The sequence below is a fragment of the Sphaerodactylus townsendi genome, linkage group LG03, assembly GCF_021028975.2.
Source record: "Sphaerodactylus townsendi isolate TG3544 linkage group LG03, MPM_Stown_v2.3, whole genome shotgun sequence".
NCBI lineage: Eukaryota > Metazoa > Chordata > Lepidosauria > Squamata > Sphaerodactylidae > Sphaerodactylus > Sphaerodactylus townsendi.
The window spans coordinates 54299283-54320175 of record NC_059427.1 but is presented as its reverse complement, the minus strand read 5'-3'; the positions used below and the strand labels follow the sequence as shown (position 1 = coordinate 54320175).

The 20893-nt window shown below is 39.5% G+C and overlaps 1 protein-coding gene across 2 annotated transcripts in view; it reads right to left on the bottom strand.

Moving 5' to 3' along the window:
* Window positions 1–211: 211 nt before the first annotated feature.
* The window catches only part of IL17RD (interleukin 17 receptor D), an 83971-nt gene continuing 63289 nt past the window's right edge, over window positions 212–20893 (bottom strand). The window contains exons 4-13 of one of the 2 annotated variants that reach the window (XM_048490722.1): window positions 17339–17457; window positions 16021–16141; window positions 14018–14062; window positions 13767–13918; window positions 12560–12625; window positions 11389–11443; window positions 9922–10032; window positions 9245–9429; window positions 5359–6298; window positions 212–1918 (exon numbers count right to left, since the gene is read on the bottom strand). In XM_048490722.1, coding sequence (XP_048346679.1) covers window positions 1803–1918; window positions 5359–6298; window positions 9245–9429; window positions 9922–10032; window positions 11389–11443; window positions 12560–12625; window positions 13767–13918; window positions 14018–14062; window positions 16021–16141; window positions 17339–17457 — 1910 coding nt within the window. In that variant the 3' untranslated portion in view covers window positions 212–1802. The remainder of the gene's footprint in view (window positions 1919–5358; window positions 6299–9244; window positions 9430–9921; window positions 10033–11388; window positions 11444–12559; window positions 12626–13766; window positions 13919–14017; window positions 14063–16020; window positions 16142–17338; window positions 17458–20893) is intronic. The other variant, XM_048490723.1, reaches the window with a different exon arrangement.

Below are 20893 nucleotides of genomic sequence, written 5' to 3'. Positions count from 1 at the left end.
ATGTGCATGTTCTCATACACATATACCATTATTAGTAGCTGAGACCGTCTTCCAATATCTTTGAAATAATACTGCCATGAAAACTGGCCTTCAACAACTGTCCACTGATACAATGGATAAAAAGGTTTCACTAAAGAATATTGCTGAATCTGTGGCAAATAAGATGGCAACTAGGATTGTAGTGAAATGACGAGGAAGCTGGAAGTCAAACTTCAAAACAGTGGTTATAGTATTTATTATTCACATTTGGTTGTATGTCAGAACAGAGATGTGTAGAGACTGGAGCTACAACTTATCTGTTCAAGAGATGCTGCTACAGTTCTATGCTGCTAAGTGCCTGCTACATACTATAGCAGTACTTTTGTTACTTACAACAGATGAAAATATCAAAATCTACAATTAACAATGTATACCATATTATTACTTAGCCATTCATAGATTTAACCAAGTTTGGCCTGCACTGGAGGCTGATCTTATTTTTTACAGGGTTTTGGCCAAATTGGTTGATATTTGTATTGAGGTCTGTGAGGCACTGGAGTATTTGGAGAATTTGTTCATCGATCCACTGAATTTTTTAGAAGTAATAAGTTTGCATGTGTAAAAAGCTATCATTTGTGAATTCCTAGTTCTTTCACATAAGTTATTGGTTTGTCTTGTTGGAGATTAACTCTTTGAATAATAAATATGAAATTTGGGAATAAAATATATAATAATGTGATGTATATATGCATAATAAAAATGTATACAACAAACCCATAGTGTCGGTACCAAATGGGATCATGCAGGCAGAAGTTTGATTTGGTAGACATCAACTTGGCCTCACACATCAAGGTCAGTATTGGCTGACTTGCAATTTCTCTGCAGGGTCACACAGAGGCCTTTTGCATTACCTGATACTCTTAACTGGAGATGCCCAAGACTGAAACTGGGATCTTATGTCTGCAAAGCAGATGTTCTACTACTGAGCCATGTCTTATTTTTAGCATAATGTTACAGGTATTTTATCTGATATATATACAGATTTTCAGCTTCAAAACCATACTTTTTGCCTCCAACTCTGACAAATCTACTAGACTCCAAGTAATACTTTAGCTTTTACAACATCAGGGAGTTAAAAGAAGTTACAGAGATGCACGTTTCCACAAGCAACAAATTCATTCTGAAATGAATGTCACAGGAGAACCAGCATATATAATCTGTTTACAGTAACATTAATTGTCATACTGAAATGGCAAAATCAAGATTAATTTCAATATGTCTACGGGTTTACAAAGGACACACAACATAAAGGGAGAAACATGGTGGGTTTAGCTTTCTAACAGAAACTCTGGGCCAGATAAACACAAGCAAAAGTTTAACAAAAATTGAGATATTGATTTGTTAATAACACCTATCTCTTCTAATAAGGCTAGTCTTTGGCATTTTATCATTGTGAATCCCACTTTCCCTTCCCTCAGAAAAGCCAAACTTTTCTGGCTAATCACCTTACATCTTCAAAATATTTTTTTTCTTATTAAAAAGTAGGTATGCATATTTCTTTATATATAAATTCACCATAAAATCCAAGTTGGTTCTAGGAAGAATTTCAGTCATTAAAAAGAAAAGTTATCAACCCAGAAAATTCTTTTTAAAATCTTCTATAGAAAAATCTACTGGCCATGAACTCCCCTTGGAAGGAGCAGGTAATCCCCCAGGAGAGCATTCATTCCTTCAAGTCAGTCAAGTGGCTGTGATGATGTAGAGAACAATGCATGCACCGAGGCAGTTGATAAAGTGGCAATGCATAAAAATCTTGGGACATGTTATAAAGGTGCAATTGCCTGCAGTTCATCAGTGTGAATATGGCAATGAAGTTCTGCTTTACATATTTCAGGTACAAGGGTGCGAGCTGAAGAAAGCATGGGAGGTTCTTCTTCTCCTAGGAAGGAAAACATTGGAAATTTCCTAATTATTTACAAAATATTAAACTTCCAGTAATAAGTATCCTATTCTAATGCATTACTATCACTGGAAAATAATCTCAAAAACAGAGGAAAGATGCTTTCTAGCAGTTTGCAACACAAATATACCTTGAAAGATTTAAGAATCCTCTGGTCTTCATTTTTAAAAGTTGTTACTAACCTTCATGCTAAAGAAAGTTGTTTGAGAATCTACAGGTAGTCCTATTAAAGACTTTATGAAACAGTTCCAATAGTCAAGGTACAGAACCTGAATATCCTGCACTACTAATCTGTAGAGCTCTCTCTTAGAACCCTTCCGCACATGCAGAATAATGCATGCACGGAAAGTGGATTGAAAGTGCATTATTCTGCATGTGTGGAAGGGGCCATAGTTGAGATTTCACTTAAGGAATGACCTCCCCTATTTAAAACCTAATAAAAGTTTTACAACCTAATAAAGTGGTACAGCTTTCTCACCCCCAGGGTGAGGGTGAATCAAGCACAGTATCTGGATAGATGGAGAGCTGTGCATGTTTAGGTAATACTCATGATTCTGGTGATCTGATGTCACTAAGATGTTACTAAGGTTGGAGATTCGGACAGTCCAAATCCGAATTTCTACCGAATCTGCACGGATTCGGACGGATTCGGATGAGCAGGGGCCGAATCTGAGCTGTCCGAATCCAAACAGATCCGAATCCATGGGATTCGGATTACCAGCCGAATTGCGTTTTTATTTTTTGGTGTTTTTTTCACATTTCGGCCTGCAGGGGAGACATTTTTAAACATATCAGCACCAAATTTTCAGAGTATCATCAGGAGACTGTCCTGATGATACCCTCCATGTTTGGTGCATTTTGGTTTAGGGGGGCCAAAGTTATGGACCCCCAAAAGTGGTGTCCCTATCCCCCATTCTTTCCAATGGGAACTAAGGAGATGAGAGCTACTCCCTTGGAGGGTCCATAACTTCACCCCTGAACCAAACTGCACTAGTCTTTGAGTGGTATCATCATCAGGCCAGTCTCCTGATGATGATACACTGAAATATTGGAGTACCGATACATCTACAAATGCACTTCCTGCAGTATCTCTTCTGGGTAATGATACAGCAAGATTCTTAGCTGCATTGCTGTCAATACATGTAGGAGTGCACATTTCAACTCCATAGGGTATTATCTGTTTAACCCTTCAGGGGAAAGCGGGAGATGGGCCCCACCCTTTAAATGGCAGAATTAAACCCCTGAAGCAAAATTCCCCAAACCCGATGGTACAACCCAGAGAGACTCTCCTGAAGATACCCTGAAAGTTTTGTGACCATATCTTCAGAAGGCACTTCTACAGCCCTCTTACCAGAAATTCCCCCATTGACAGTTAATACAGCTAAGCTCGCAGAACAAAGAATCTTGGGCAAATTCTCTGGGGTTAGGGGACGAGATGTATTGGCACCAAATTATCAGGGTATCATCAGGTGACTGTCCTGATAAGTTGCCCACCAAGTTGGCAGCAGTTTGGTTCAGGTAATGGACCCTCAAAAGCAGCAACTATCCCCATTGTTTCCAGCAATGGAGCTGATAGGGAGTGGGGAGCCCACACCTTTGAGGAGATCCATAACTTTGGCTCCCCTGGACCAAACTGCACCAAACTTTGGGGGGGGTATCAACAGGACAGTCTCCTTGATGTTACCCTGAGTTTAGAAGTCACTAGCTTTAAAATGCTGGTTTGGCGTTTCAAATCACACCTCACTCCAGCAGGCTTCATGTGCAGGAAGCGTGAAACATGAAACCTTGAAGTTTTTTTAAAAGCTAGTGGCACCATAGTTAAGGGTATCATCAGGAGACTGTCCTGATGACTCTCAAGCTGCAGCCAGGGACTCAGGGGCCAAGTTATCTCCCCTCAAGGGGCCTTCCTCTATCCCCATTTGTTTCCAATGAGAGCTAAGGAGAGGGTGGCTACCATTTTGAGTGTGGGTCCATAACTTTGGCCCCCCCCTAAACCAAACTGCACCAAGTGTGGGGGGTGTCATCAGGACAAATCTCCCCACATACCTCTGATATTTCGAATGTTGATATGTCTAAAATGCGCTCCTATAAGATCTACCCTAAAAATTTTGGCTCAGCTCCTTTTTTTTTCTGCAGTGAGCTTCTGCATTGCTGTCATCAGAAGTTCTGGTGAGGGTTGTGGGGCACACATTTATCAAAGGTACAGTCACAAAATGTTCAGAATTATCTTTCAGGGAGAGTCTTTGGATGACACCATCCAGGTTTTAGGAACTTTGCTTATGGGGGGCAGTGGGAGATGGACCCTACCTACAAACAGTACTGAACCCTTGAAGCAAGCGGTCACCAAACCTGGATGGTGTCATGAAGAGACCTCCCTGAAGACACCTCTGAAAGTTTTATTGGGTTTACCATGAGAATGTGCACTCCACAGCCCCTCCCATTAAATTTCCTATTACTGCAATGGAGCCAGCCAGCCACTACAGAGCATTGCATCTGGGGGAAATTTCTTTTGGAGTGACTGTTGAGGGGTGCAGTTTTAGAGCTACTGTCACCAAAATTTCGGGTATCATAAATGTACTGTCCCTATTTGGTACTCCCAAGGGGTTTGAGGAAGTTAATTTCAGGGGTCCAACGTTATGTGGACATTCGAAAGTGTAGCCCCATCTCCGTGTTAGCTTCCATTGGAAACAATGGGATAAATTTCTGAGGTGTCAATAACTGTTCCTGAACCAAACTGCACCAAATCCTGAGAGACTACCGTGACACAGTCTCCAGATGGATATCCTGAAATTTGGTGCCAGCTTTTAAAATTGCCGTCCACTGCAGGCCAAAACGTCTAAAACACCAGCCAAAATCTAAAAAAAAATAATAAAAGCGGACCGATTCGCATTTTTTCGGATTTGTTCACTGGTATATCCGAATCGGCTAAGGTGGATTGGATTCCGACATTGACAAATCATTTTATGCCCCAAAATACCCAAATCCGAATTTTACCGAATTTTTTTAGTATTGACCAACCCTAGATGTTACCAATGATATTCAATCTAGGTGGCAAGCCAGAGTGGTGTAGTGGTTAAAGTCTTGGAAAACCCAGGTTCAAATACCTACTCAAGCCATGGAAGTTTGCTGGGTGACCTTGTGCCAGTCAGCCCTGATCCTGGCTAGTATTTGAATGGGAGTCATCCAAAGTATACCAGGGTCATGATGCAGAGTCAGGCAATGGCAAACCACCTCCAAACATCTCTTGCCTTGAAAACCTTTCGGGGTCACCATAAGTCAGCAGTGACTTGATGGCAAAAAAATTGATCTAAGCCTTACCAATCTTGTTCCATCTCATATAAATTGATCCCTAATTGATCCAATGAAGTGTGTTTTGAATGGCTGAGTAACTGGTTTCTGACTCTGCTCTTCCATCTTACCCAGTCCTGATGAAGAGGAGATACTCTCCGTAATTGAAGAGGTTTCAGTATGGTCTGTTAAGAGGCCTTCCATTAAAGGCAGTGACAACTCAGAAGAAGGAACAGAAGAATCATAAATTCCGGAGTCCCGAGGCATATCTGGAAGATTGGCAGCTTTTACAACATGCAACAAAGGCTGAAGAATGGAACTGGTATTTTGAATATCCTCAGATGTTCTGTCCTCTCCAAGATTCAAATGCTGCATCATACTGTGAGAGTCTGAATTTAAAGACTGGATAATATTTGCATCTGCTTTCAGGCAGAAATCCCCATCAGTCACTTGTTTGCTGATTAAGTCATTTAGCACCAATCCAGAGTCAAATTTTTCCATCACAGGCTCTTGGTAATGTAAAGGAGTCGGAAGAAAAGGAACAAATTGTTTCTCAAACCAGTCAGGCTCCTGATCAATGTACTGATGCATGTTGCAAATGGCTACATAAAGGGACCGCCCAGATTTACTCCTGAAATAATTCCTTTTGCTGATATGTACAGGATACAGTTCTGAATCATGAAGACCAAGATCTCTGGACTGTAAATGAGAGTAAAGCTGAGGTAGGTTATCCATGAGCTTGTATTTTGTACTCAAATCAAGAATACCAGGAATGTCACCCTCACAGGAGTAATCAAAGTAAACTGCTATGAACTTGCAGAGGTCATGTGAATTCTGCTTTGCCTGACGCAGCTTCTCTGCTATGGTAGATATAGCAACCAGGAAGAGTTCCCCTTTTCCAGAATCCCTTTCCCTGAAGCCTTTGTGCCTCCAGTTCTTTTTCTCCACAAAGTACTTCATTCCTTTAGAACATACAACAATGATGTACTGGGACTCATTGATTTTTCGATGAAGCCACTCTTTCTGCCCTTCTTTACAAATCCTCAGGTCCTCCCATAAATCCAAAGAAACCTGCAAAAAGAATTATGATCTTAAACATGAGGTGATAACTATAGGAACATGTGTGTTTATGTGCTAGCATGGACATAGAATGAAAAAACCCATACTCATGCAGTGACTTACTACCAAGATATATGTGCCCAGAAGAATTAGAGCCAGTCTGCATATCACAAGACTCCCCCTCCAACCATGACCATCACATACACCTATGGAGATGACACTGGCTCATAGCTTGGCTGTATTTGTAAGCTGCTTACACATGGGTGATAGGCAGGCAGCTATCTTGACTTCCATTTCAACAGTACCTCTAAACTAAGTGTCAGCACTATTGCAGAACTGAATGTTCAACACCTGTGTGAAAGCCAACAAGTTATACTAATTTGACCTTCCAAGAAGCAGCTGTGTTGTCTGAAATGACCCAGTCTTTATGAAAACTACTGATAACCTCACAAGGTTCTGCAATAGAAAAAGAAATCTTATAGGATAAGAAAGCATCTTGTTGGGGAAAAAAGTAGAATAAAATTAGCTCCATGAGACCAATATATACAAAAAGTAATACAGATTAGTGGATTTTTAAAAGTACTAAACCATTTTGTCTCTAGCAACTCAAGAAAATATCTAGCACATTAGCTACCCTCTCTCCACTGTATTCTGTCAAAACACAGAATACAAACTGTGTTCAGCAACCTCATCTATTCCGGTGCAGGTACATCTGTGATTCAAAGTAGTGCTGAGAAGGTACAAACATGTGCACCAGAAATTCAGATGTCTGCATCCATCTGTGCCCCTATGTCCCTCTAATATGACTATACACAGCTAGTACAAGTAAGAAGATAAAAGCATTTCCTGTATTATTCCCATTCTTCTAAGTCAGGGGTAGGGAACCTGCGGCTCTCCAGATGTTCAGGAACTACAATTCCCATCAGCCCCTACCAGCATGGCCAATTGGCCATGCTGACAGCGGCTGATGGGAATTGTAGTTCCTGAACATCTGGAGAGCCGCAGGTTCCCTACCCCTGTTCTAAGTGATTATCGGGCAAAGAAGAATGGAGCCTTAGCCCATCCAGTGTTTTCTACCAACATCATTTTAAGCAGTTCACAAAAATCACTATCAAGCTAGCAGTTTTTGATGCTAAATGAAGACAGAGTGGGGCATCCAAGTGGTTGCAGCCAAGCTGGCTCCCTCTCTTGAGTTCACTGTTCACATAGTTAGAGCCCTGGACTAGGGTCTGAGAGACCCAAGTCTCAATCCCTACTCTGTCACAGCAGCTTGTTGAGGCAGTTGCACAATCACAGCCTAACCTACCTCATGGGATTGTTGCAAGGTTACAATGAAGGAAATAATATAAGCAATTTTGGGTCCTGCTAGGAAGGAAAGACTGAGTATAAATAAAGTAAATAAATAAAGGAGGTAAACTACAATATATATTGCACCACAACACACCCCTGAAAACAGATGAAGACTTCTTTGAAGACTTCAGGACTGATCTTAGAGTAAAGTCACCAGTAAAAATAAAAGGTCACATACCCAAAAAATTGCAAGAAAACTGATCAGACTTTTTTGAAACTTTAAAAACAAATTCCATAAGAAAAAAAGGATATTTTATAGATCATCTACTTAGAAGACTGCAAGAAAAAGGTTAAAAATACTGGGGGAAATTTCTCTTATCTTTCTTAAAATTTTGGATATTAATTTATAATAGAATGTTAAAAATATCAAATATACAATGCTACATAATGTCACTTTGAACTGATCATATGAGTAGGATAGTCTGCTGTTTCGCTCCTTTTTTCATCTTTTTTTCTTCCCTTTCCTTAAAATATTTAGAATGGTACGTGATATTCTTTAAGCATAAGTTTATATTTTACTTATATTTTACTAATATGATTTTGATGTATAACCGCATAAATTAATGTATACCTTTCTAACATATATAACTTCAATATGAATTTATTTACTAATTTACCAGTTGTAGTAAGTACAGTTGATGTTTTTATACAGAAATTCGAAAGCGTTCGGCAAGTTTAAATGAGAGAACACCTTTGTATGGCAAAATTAACTGAACAGAAGTCCAGAATATGAATCAAACTAATGAGGAGTCTTATCACAAATATTACAGCATTTAAAGTAGTGCTAAGTTTATATTTTACTAAAATGATCCTAATGTACTAGAGTTTAAATTAATATATAGCTTTAAGAAGTATGCTAGTATGAAGGAACTATCAAATCAATATACATAAAGGTTTTTCCTTCTTTTTCATTACATTTGGAATTGTAATGGGTATATTTTTTCAGTTCAATTTGTTATTAATGTAGATCCATTTATTATCCTTATCATTATTTTTCCCTTTTTCTGTACTAAGTTTTAATTCAGTGAAAAAATAATAAAATATGTTATTAAAAAGCTGCAGTTGATAAAACTGCAACTTTGCACAACTAATTCCACAAAAGTGTCATGGAACAATTGCCTACATGCAACCATGGTCACTTGAGCAATGGTAGATTCATAGCTGTTCCCAATACTGAAGCTTCTATCCTGTGCAAAGGGATGGTGAACTCTGGCTGAAGCATTAATTTGCACCCTTTAAAAAACTGCAGTGACCATCACTCGGGAAAAAAACACCTAAAATCAAAGACAAAAACTGCTTGGCCACTAGAGGTCAGACTTGATGTATGGATCTGCTCATGACAAAAAATTTCTATTTAATCTTTGCAAAAACTGTATCAAACGCTAAACAAAAAACCCCTTTAAGTCAGTTCCACAGACTAACTTTTTCATGTTGACTCTGACAAAACTAGAATTTGTATAAGATATTTTAAAAGGTGATCTGGAAAAAAGGTAATTTTAAATACCAAACTAGAATTTGAAGGATCTGACAACATTTAATGGTTTCAATATACTGCATTGCCACCATAGTTCTTTGCCACGAACAGTGCCAGACCACAAAGATTTTTACCTCACAACCACAGAAGTCCTGAAGAAAATAAGCAAAGCACTGGATGACGTTAATGTGCTTCTGACAATCTTTACTGGAATAGCAAATAAACACTTTGGGCCGTGGCCGTTGCCTTTCCACATGGAGGCCGGTAGAGTAGGTTGAAGATTCTGAACTTTCCTCATCTAAATGGGAATAGATATTTTCTAAATTGAAAGAGAGAAGTATTTTACTATCTACATACATAACAAGCACTGCAATTTCTTCTCCAACTTCATACATCAGTACATTTGTCTTTCTTCCTCCAAATACTGTAAAATTCCATCTTCTTCTGTTATTTCATTTAGATGAAGTCACAGCTGCTTGTCAATATTGCCTATGCAGTTCAAGACAATCTAACAAAGATCTGTGCATGAATATTTAGTTGTAAGCATGGGTTAACAAATTTGTACCACAGTCCAGTTGCCATAGGCCAAATAGCAGCCGTTATAGCCCAGAATAGTCCAACCTCATCACCCCAGGGACATTAAGCGAAATAGCCCAATCTCACCACAGGATTAATTCTAGGATGGAAATTCCTGTAGCAAGATAGTTTGAGGGAGAATGGAATCCGGCTTTTAATCAAAACCATTCATTCTTGATGTCAGCCCTGCTATGCATACACTCCTTTAAGACCAGTTTCATGGAAAAATACATACCTTGCTGTTTTTTACGACACATCACTGTAAAAAGGGTAGCAAATGCGGAGATGACAACCAAGGGAACAGTGATTGCTATTGCTCTTATTGGCCCTGCCCATGGGGAATGAACTTCAAAAAGGAAGACAAAATTAAAATTAACTCCACTGAAATCTCATCTTGTTTCTTCTGGCATAAACAATGTAACAATCACTTTTCACACTAATATTACATTATAGAATGTTTTTGCACTGCATTTATTCTTCATGCACGGCTACCATAATGCATGCATTTGGGAGGCGGGTGACTTTTCTTCCATTGCTGTGTATAATTTGTACATAAGAAGCATTATCTTGCTGTGCCCTTTAGACTCAGGGATGCAACCTTTTTGGTCCAAGTGCTAGAAAAGCTAAAAAAGTTTGGTTGGCTGGCTAGTTAGCCAGCAGAAAAAAAGCAGGGAAGAAACTAGGATTGTACGTGACCAAACACCCTGGGAGTGAATTGTTTTGCTATACATTTTTCATAAATTGTCACAATTACCATGACAGTGACAAAATATCCTCTAAATTCAGGGAAGTAAAAATGCTGTAGGCAGATGAGAGCATACTGTTGTGCCCATGAAATATCTTCCCATTGATTCAGCACTTTGATATTACATATTGTTGCTGCCTAGCCAACTGAATATCCAGGAATACAAACAAGTTGATTCTATCTAAAGTTATCTTGTATAGAGGCAAGCAGCTCATCTTATAACAGAGTGAACAAGCTTGAAGCAAACTAGGCATAAAAGACACCAGGACCCCGTCTTCATTCTGCTTGCCCAAAGGTCTATTCTGGACGTTCACTGATTTTGGACGTGGGTTAAAAAAACTTTTTTTCCTTGACTTGTGTCAAGGTATTGCTTGTCAATTGTTTCTTTATGTTACAAAATGTGCTGCTCTGTTGAATGTGCATTTTTTTCTGTGTGGCTGTTTACATTATTGTTATCCAATGGACTCACTAATTATAGTATTTCACACACGCTACTTTCTCTTGCCAAGAGCCTTTGTGTAGCAGGTTTTGGTTTGTTTCTGCTTCCTATTGCCCGCACCATGACTTCATCTCAAACGCACCTGGCATTGTTCAGTAGTGTTCATCGTGCATTATGTGGGAACAGGGACAAGAGGCAAAAAAAAAGGAACTGAACTGTGTTTATACATCCATTTACTGTTCCTCGTCCTCCAAGATATAACTGATATTACAAGAGGATTCAGAACAAACAGTTAACTGAGATAATGTTTTTTCAGTTTTGGGGTTTTTTTTTGGTAAATGTAGTAAAACCTAAAAAGAAATTCTAGCTGCAGATTAAAACTGGTGAGGAAAACAATGTGCCATCCCAAGCTCTCTGAGGGGAGGGTGGGCTAAAAACACTTTAAATATACAGATAATTAACCTTCAGATGGAAATGGCAAAAAACACATGGTTCTGAGGGGGGAGGGAGAAGCATACCTGGCTTTAGTGCGTAATGTATTGTCTTCCTTGTTGTGTTTGTATCATCAACCAGCTTTAAAAGAAAGCAGAAAAACACTTATTTTAAAGAGGATATAGGAATATTTAATTTTACAGACAAATCACTGTTAGGTATCCAGATTTCAAGAATAAAATAGAAACTAGTAAGAAATGGACTAGTTCACATGCATTTCAGTGATTGAACCATCAAGTAATCATTTACCTATGTGAATTGTCAATATAACAACATTCATATCACCCTCAATAACGGTTCTCCACTGTCAACAGGTTCAGCAGTGAGGGTTTGCAGGTATCTATGAATGCAGAGGTCATTCAGAAGTATCTGGATACTTCAGATAGGTTAACAGAACAATTCTATGCAGAGTTACTCTAGTCCTGTCGAAGGCTTTCACGGCCAGATTCAACTGGTTGTTGTGGGTTTTCCAGGCTGTGTGGCCATGGTCTGGTAGATCTTGTTCCTAATGTTTCGCCTGCATCTGTGGCTGGCATCTTCAGAGGTGTATCACAGAGAGAAGTCTGTCACACACTGAGTCCAGTGAGAAGGGAACGTTTAGTGGGGTATATACTGTCCATGTCCCATGTGGTTTGGAGACGAAGTCTTACGAAGAAAGGCTATGGAAATTAGGAATGTAAAGCCTGCAGAATCGGAGGTTGCGGAGGGATATGATTATGCTCTTTAAGTATTTGAAGAAGGGTAGGATGCTATTTCAGGTGGTAATGGAGGACAGGATTTGCAATAATGGATTTAAATTACAGGTGCAGATCTATCAGAGCAATATTAGAAAAAAACCTTTTAACTATATGAGCAATTCAGTGGTGAATTGATTGCCCAGGGATGTTGTGGGTCCTCCCTCCTTGGAGATGTTTAAGGGGAGATTGGACATTTATTTATCATTTACTGTAGGTCATTCTGCATGGTGCAGAGTGTTTGGCTGGTTTTATTTTTCAGGTTTATTTGTTCCCCACCTCCTCATTTCGACTTTTGACAAGTAAATGGTCATATAGAGTATTCTTTCACAATAGCATAGTTATATAGCAAGCATATATCCTCATCATCTACAAAATGTCTCCAAAGTGCAGAATACTGCTGATTTGATTCCAAATAGAAAGCAATTTCTGTAGATTTGAAATTAAAAATAAATGATATTACCTCAATTATATAATCTCCTGGTGAGACGTTCTGAAGAACACAGCTTGTGAAATCTGTATTTTTATCCTGTGCAGATATAAAGGCAATTGTTTTACAGAAAACGTAAGGGTTTAAAACTAGCAGAAAGTACATTTATACTAAGGGTTGCCAGTTTGGAGATTCATATTGTTTCTGAGCATACAAAATTCTCCTGGTACAAAAAAAGCAAAAGCAGAACAGCACGACGAAGCACAAAGCCCTCTGAATCTTTGGTCTAATAAATTATTATTAATTTTATCAAATTTATAGACTGCTCCCCTCCTTTCGGAGTGCTCGTTTTAACAAACACAAAGCACTGAGTCCAAAATCAAAAGGCCTCCATTGTAGAAGTGCACCAGGCTCTATTCTTTTCTACAGCCAACAACAGAGAACCCAGCTAAACCCATAGACTGGCTCAGAGCCAAGTGTCTAGCAAAGTGCCCAGGGGAGCAGATTCCAGAGTTGAATGCATCTGATTGAAAGCAATTGGCATCTAACTCTAGGAAATTAGAACTGTGCAGTGCCTTACGGCATGCAACAAAAACATAACACTTAGATTCTGCAGATTTCAAAGAATATCATTTTGAACAATTCTTAAACAAAGTACATGTACTTACTATTGCTAGATTCAAAAAGTGTGAACGTTTGTAAAAAGGCAAAGAGTTACATCTAGCTACTAAAGCTATATACAGATAAACCAATACTCTATCAGTGGGGTGATGCATTATTGAAGTGCTTTGCATAACCCAAGGGTGAATTTCATCATGCTAAATGACCATAAATAGCCATTCAAGTGTCAATGCTGTGGCACAGAGTTGTTGAAGAAAAATCTTACAGCAGAACTAGCCAAACAGAAGACTTCAATATCACACAGATTTTCAGTGAGAGAGTTTAGTACATATTTAAACTTTTACCAAATCAATCATACTTGAAAGAACTTAGCTGTAGTTGGATCATTCACAATGGGCTTTTCCTAGAAAATGACTGAAACTTCCAAATGTGCCTGTAAGAAGCCCAGGACATTCTTGGCACAGCTATAATTACCAATGAATCCCATTCCAGCAAGTTCATTTTCAGTCCATTAAATAATAATTGTAACTACACGTATTACAAAAGAGATCTACTAGCAATTCACAGCACTTCACAGCTAACAATTTAATATATATAGCATTGCATACACTCTGCATACCTGTTTGCAAGCCTTCTGTTTGAAGTGACCTTCATTTTTCAGTTTGTAGTGCAGGTAATAATATTTGAATCCAAAATTGTATGGAGCATGGTCAAAAGATACATGCATATTAAAACCTTGCTGTGTAACATTCAGATTCCTTGGCTTCCAAACTATGAGAGAAGAGTTATTTAGTTACCGAGGCATTATCAGTTCAAGAATACTTGTTTTCTACTTTCATGAAATGTGAATCAGCTAACACTACTACTTACAAGGTTTGCAGGCAAGATTTTCAGGCTGCAGAAGTAATTCACAAGCTAATAAAAAACACAGACAAAACAAGAATAATTATTTTCTGGTCATCTGCTGATGAGGTTTACCATCAACTCAATAGGTCACTATAGTTAAGCAATTCACTCACAGCCTGCAATACAGTGGACCTAACTTACTTTGATAGTGTAAATGAAATGCTTTGAACACTGCTTATTAAAGCTAAGTTTTTAAAGTTTCACCTCAGTGATAATCAATATGCAATTAATTATTTACAAATATTAAATCCATTCACATACATACAATCAGAAAATGGCCTCTTTACCAGAAGAGACAAAAACTGAATGTTTATTTCACATCAGAATCACAACTAGCAGCGGCTGTTGGCCCCTCTTAACACAGGCAGTGATCAACAGGAAGGGCGAAAAGAAATGGACTGTACCCTGAAAGCAGGCATTTCCCTATGCAGACAACCTAGGAGACCTCACCAAGTAAGAAAGAGACAGAATCTATTCATCAATAACTTATAGTTTGTGTTCCCTAAAAAGAAACCACAGAGGATAAAGCCAAAAACATTTTTTATTAAAAATTTTATGTTCCACATTTTTGGCTCAAGGCAGTTTGTCATGATTAAAACACTACAATTTAAAACCAATACATTAAAACTCATGGTTTCATACCTCCCCTCTTCCTCCCAAAAGATGCTTCCAGTTTATACCTCTCTGGAAACCTTGGCAAATAAAATGGCCTTGTAATACCTCCTGAATATTTCTAGGAATGGTACCCGTCACCTCTCATAGGAGCTGAAGAAAAAGCATAGGCTCCAGTTGAGGCAAAAAGAGCTACTCTAGTAGGGGAACAGCCAGTAGGTGGCAGCCTGAGGACTGCACTGGGCACATGGGGACTTATGAAAGAAGAGAATCCTAAGATGGGTCCTAGGATGTAAATGGCTTTTTGGTCATAACACCACAAGCTGGCAGCCTATGCAGCTTTTTAAAGACAGGTGACAACTGTTTCCATTGCCCAATCCCTAACAATTAACAGGCTGCTCCATTCATAATCAGCTGCAGTTTTCAGCCATGAGGTTACAAAAGCATGAATAAGTGAGGCCAGACAGATCAGCTGAGTCTAAGGGAGAGAATTGGAGGACCGGATGCAGCTGATAGATTTCCCTGAACACCACCAAGCTCTCAGCCCGCTCTCAAATACTAACTCTGCTCCATCCAAGATGATCCAACCCCAACATCACCCTTCCCAGCCAGTATCACCCAGTCTCAGCTTCCGTTTGTTTACATGACACATAATGCAAACTTCCCAGCCAGTCACCTGAACACAGTCTCAAAGCACAAGTTCAGAGAAAAATCAGAAGTTGTGTATCTGTGTCATGTAAACATTTTCACCTTGGTGACCAGTGTGTAAGATGAAGGAGCAGAGGACATAACCTTCCCTACTGCATATAGATCTATTACACAAACTCATGTGTATAAGGGGAAATTCCTGCTCAAGTATGCACTGATCTTGTTATATACCCACACTCAAAAAGAGAGCGGGGAGGCAGAAGAGGTATGAATTATGGCAAGGCCCTACTCACAGGTGTGTCAGTTCTAATTCACACTAAATATTGTGTACACAACTGAAGAGGAACTTGAGATTTGCTCTCCATCCAAAATGAATGCATGAACCAGTACTATGAAATTTTAACATTTTAAAAGCAACCTCCTTCACTCGGGCAGGCATACCAACTGGGACCGGCACACAAACATAATATTATATGACTAGATTAATCAGTGCTCAGCTGAATCTACCAAAACGTTCCTGCCATTTTCTCTAACGTCAAATGTGATCCCTATTGCCAACCTTCCCAATGTCTCCAAACAGTTTTGAATAATTTGACACAAATTTTAGTTAAAAGTGGATGTACGCAGTTCCAATAGCTACTATTTTCAGTAACACTGAAGACACAGATCACTATTTTTTAAATGCAAGTCATTATTACTGTACTCACGCCGTGTTCTGAAGAAAAATGGGTGGTAGTTACTTTCATTCTTAATGGAAGGAAAAGGAATGATCTTTACAAAATAATCCGTTTCAAATTTCAGATTTAGAAAAGGCTGAGACTCCACTCCCTTGGGGGGAAAAAAAATTAGAGCCAGTCAGTTATGTCTTTTAATGTTTCACCTGTGGTTACTAGAATGAGCAAGTGCATTTGTGTGCATGAACATGTTTTCCCAACACATGTCTACAGCTGCTGTTTATCCAAATATGAAGTGAGAAGAGTTCCCTAATATAGCATTCCAACCAGAAGACTCCCAGAAGCAGTCTTGCTCACAGTACTTCACAAATGGATTCCCTTTGAACAGTGAGATCTCAGCAGAAGCCACAAAGAGCAGCAGTCCATGCTCCAGTGATTACAGAGAATGGCAATAGTTACGGCTTCTCCTTTGGGGCAAAAGTGCAGCTGAAGAGAGCCATTCAATTGGGTCAACAGCCAACTGTGTCGTAAACACATTGCGAGTTTTGGAATTACTTTCATAGTCACAACTATTCTACTGAAGTTTTGTGCAATGCCCACCTTCTATGCCAGTGGTGGTGAACCTTTGGCACTCCAGATGTTATGGACTACAATTCCCATCAGCCCCTGCCAGCATGGCCAATTTCAGGGGCTGATGGGAATTGTAGTCCATAACATCTGGAGTGCCAAAGGTTCGCCAACACGGTTCTATGCAGATGCCGTCTTGTGCTGCACATGAGCATCCCACTCTCTATTTCAGTACTCTGAGCTACAGGCACATACCACAGGAATGAGGAGATCAGGCAATGGCAGTGAGGGTCAAGGGCAGTCCTATCATTTATACATTCAAACCTAAGATTTAATGAACCAAATATACACACAAGTTATTATGCACAACTCCTGATATAAAAAAATGCTCCTTCTGCTGATCAATACCTGCTGACCATGTGGTGATCTCAATCTCTTTCAGCAGCACAAGGATTCATCAGAAGTTTACATGATTACAGAAGCCAAAGAAGAAAACACATTTGAGCGCTAGGCTTCTGAAACGAGAACTGTGGCATGCTAGGATGCAGGGCTGTACCTAAAAATGGTAACATTTAGCAAGTACTTCCCCTGTGTACCAGTAATCAAGACCATACTTCTGAAAAGAGCCTGTCATGAAAAGTGTCACCAACTTCAGTGAGGCTTCTTGTGAACTAAAGGGTCAGAGATGTCAAGCCATACAATTCAACATTCCAAAGTGTCAACGTTATGTCTTCAACACATTATACAAGATTATTAGAATAGTGACCAAAAGTAGATCACTTACAGTCATTTTGTAACTCGAGTTCAGCTGTTTTGGGTCTTTTAAAATCAACTGCTGACATTGTCTTCCCTCCAACTTTAACTCTTCAAGTATTACTCGAAATCCCTTCAGAAATTCAATTCCTGCAGGTATTTAAACAAAACACAAATAAAGACTATGTATAATTAACGACTCCTATTCATAAGCTGGCTCATCCCATGTGACTTCACACTTCCAATAATTACTGAAGTTGTGTAGGAAGGAGACACAATGTAACAGCTCCCACACTGCTGAGTAATGTCAAAAGGGCCCTCTGGGATGTTAAAAATTCCTGGTGCATTAAAAAAAGCACAAAGTTTGGTCTGTACCTTACATATTTCTTCAGCATACACAGTGTTAGCTCTGTGGTTAAATTTTGCTCAGTAGAATGAAGCTGCATTCAGACATGCAATTGTTGCTCCAGCGGTGAAAGGGATGAAGAGATGGCAAGGCACGCCCCCCCCCCCCAAAAAAACAAAACAAAAAACATATGAGGCCACAACCACCAGCTGGAATTGAAAATGGCCACAGCTTTATCGGTACAGAAGCTGATGAAGCCTTGGTACAGCAAGGAGCAGAAAAAGCAGCCTAACTGGGCTGCTGGCTGAACAAAAATTAATGGGGGGGAAGCACAGGACCACGCCCTTCCACAGGTCCCCACCCCCTCTGTCTTCCCCCCACTTACCTTAGCGCAGCCAGCTGAAAAAGCAGCCTGGCTGCTCCAGGGCGGCGGGGCCTGGCTGGTGGGACGGGACCAGGCAGGGGCACCCAGTAGCGTCCTCTGCAGGGCCTGGCCTAGCAAAGCTGGCTCGGCAGAAGCCTGGCGAGGGGGAAAGGGGGGCAATTTTCCGCCCCCGTGTGACCCCAAAGGTCCCCCCCCCCTCGTGGTAGCTATGCAACTGATACCAACCAGTTTTGAGGAGGATGGAACCAACCTCAGTTTTGTCAAGTGCCCTCATTTGGATGCTACAACAAATTAGACTGCTGAAATCAGAAATTCTTCAATTATACTCCAAGAACATGAGCCAAATAAGCACACACAAAGAAACCTGTGTTCATTAATTATGTCTAAATAGAGCCATCAGCTCTAAGTATATTCATTAAAGAAGATTAAATTTTAATGTGATGAGATTATTACAAGGACAGATATTTGAACACAGACTTTGATGAGTAGATTATCTGCATAACCAGTGCAGAATATTTTCTTCCTAATGTTGAAAGTTTCAGAGGCAAGTAGAGGTATAGCTAATTTGGAAGTCTATGCAGTTTATAGTAAGAATACCATTGCTTAAGAAAACAATTTTTCTTAAGTGACATAAAAGAATTTAGCCTCAGAACAGCGGTGTGCAACTACAAAAAAATGCGGCAACTCTCCATATTCTAAGAGTACGCAAATACAAACTGATCACCATAGCCTAGGTCTGCCTATTGGTTGTGTTTTAATTTAGTATTCCAAGTGCGTACATCTGCAGGAGTATCTTTTGGGTCTAAACACTCTTGCAATTGGAAAGCCAGTCAAGCCACCCACTGTGTTCTTAATATTTAGAGAAATAAAAGCATGTATCTGTTCGCATACAGTCGATGAAAGAAAAGAGTTATCTGACTCCCTGAGACCCTTCAACTACAGTTCCCTCGTGATGCTTTCAAAAGGATTAACTTCTGATCATTACAAGAGAAAACACCAAGCTTTGCATCCCATAGAGATAGGATTCAGCCAAACCTTCAGCTACAGATCAGCCATTCAGAAACTCTGTACACTTGGAAGCACCATACATCACTTCCACATTCCTTCTTAGAAACTAATCATTGTCTTCTATTCAAATTCACCAGCTATCTAATATAATGAAATATGCTGCAATTATTTATCAGACTTTACACATCTCTTTTTCCCAAAGTGTTTTAGTGGTTGACTTAAAGTGTACTCCCACTATGTTACAAAGCCTATTTTCAGGGCCAAAGAGTTTCCATTTCCAGTACAATTAACACGCATGCAACATGTTGACAATTTTGCTTCAAGTGCATAGTTATTGTTGTGGTTAATACTTTGGCTGCATCTTTATATATCTAAGAATTCCATTAGTTAATTGTATCTTTATCACAATTTCTAGAATCCACTTAGGGAACTAGCTTACAATTTTTAAATACCTTTACCTGAGGGGTGTGTGTGTGTGGGGGGGGGGGGGGGTCCAATTGATTTCAATGTCTAACTCTCTGTCATTTAAATAAATTCTCGGTGGCTTTTATACCTAGCATTTTTTTTTAAAAATTAACGAACTGTTTGTGCAAAGAAATACAACTTTGAAATATCTTGAACCTGTAAACACTACTAAGCCTGGACTATCTGCAATTCCTTGCATAGTCATTTTTTCAGTGTTAGGAGCTTTACTTAGGTTAGACCAGTGGTTCTCAACCTTCCTAATGCCGCGACCTTCCTAATACGAAGGTTGAGAACCACTGGGTTAGACTTAACAGATGATGATATTGAGATTACTATAACATTCATGCCTACAAATGGAGGGTTGGGTCTCCCCTGTGGGGCAGAGAACTTTAAACTAGTTTCAAGTAGTGTGTAAGTCATAGACTTTTCTTCAGAATCATGATTTGGCTATTAATGTCCAATTCACATGCAGGCAACAGGCTGTGTGTTTGAAGCAGATTGGAAACTTCAAATAGTATAGAATGTGGAAGCATATCAGTTTACTGGTGTGAGTTATAGACAAAATATTCTACCCAACTTTAAATAACTTAATAGGCTGCCAATCTGTTTTAGGCACAATTTAAAATGCAGGTGACCTATGAAATCCTGAACAGTCTGACACCAGGTCAGCTGAAGATCCTTTGTCTCCCACAACCAACCTACCTACTAGTTAAGATTTCCATATGATGCCCTACACCTGTGGTGGCGAACCTTTGCACTCCAGATGTTATGGACCACAATTCCCATCAGCCCCTTCCAGCATGGCCAATTGGCCATGCTGGAAGGGGCTGATGGGAATTGTGGTCCATAACATCTGGAGTGCCAAAGGTTTGCCACCACTGCCCAACACTGTGTACTCCCATTTTCTGTGATAAATGCTAGTCTTAGTGACAGGCAGCACCTTTTCTAGGGTAGTACCTTCCCACACAATTCTCCTAGCACCTAGCCTTAAAGGTGACCAGGTGACAACTTGACTATTTGCCATGCCATTTTGCTGACTGATTAGTGCTGAAGTAACACAATTTTACTTTGGGACTGGCAGAGAGATGGTTTTATCCACCTGTGGGTGTTTTTATGCTGCTATTTTCACTGTTCTGTGTTAATGGTTTTATTCATTTCATTCATTATTATTGATTTTCCTTGTTCATTTGTTCTGAATGCCAGATCAGGTTATAGAAAACACAGCCAACAAAAAGATTCAAACATAGTTACATAGAAAATGCAGACATACGTTACTTTAGAATACTAAATTATAAGACACCTGAAACATTCTGGATGTTCCACACTATGGTGGTAGCCTCTCTAGCTAGGTTGAAACAACACTGGTGAAATAATTTCTGTTA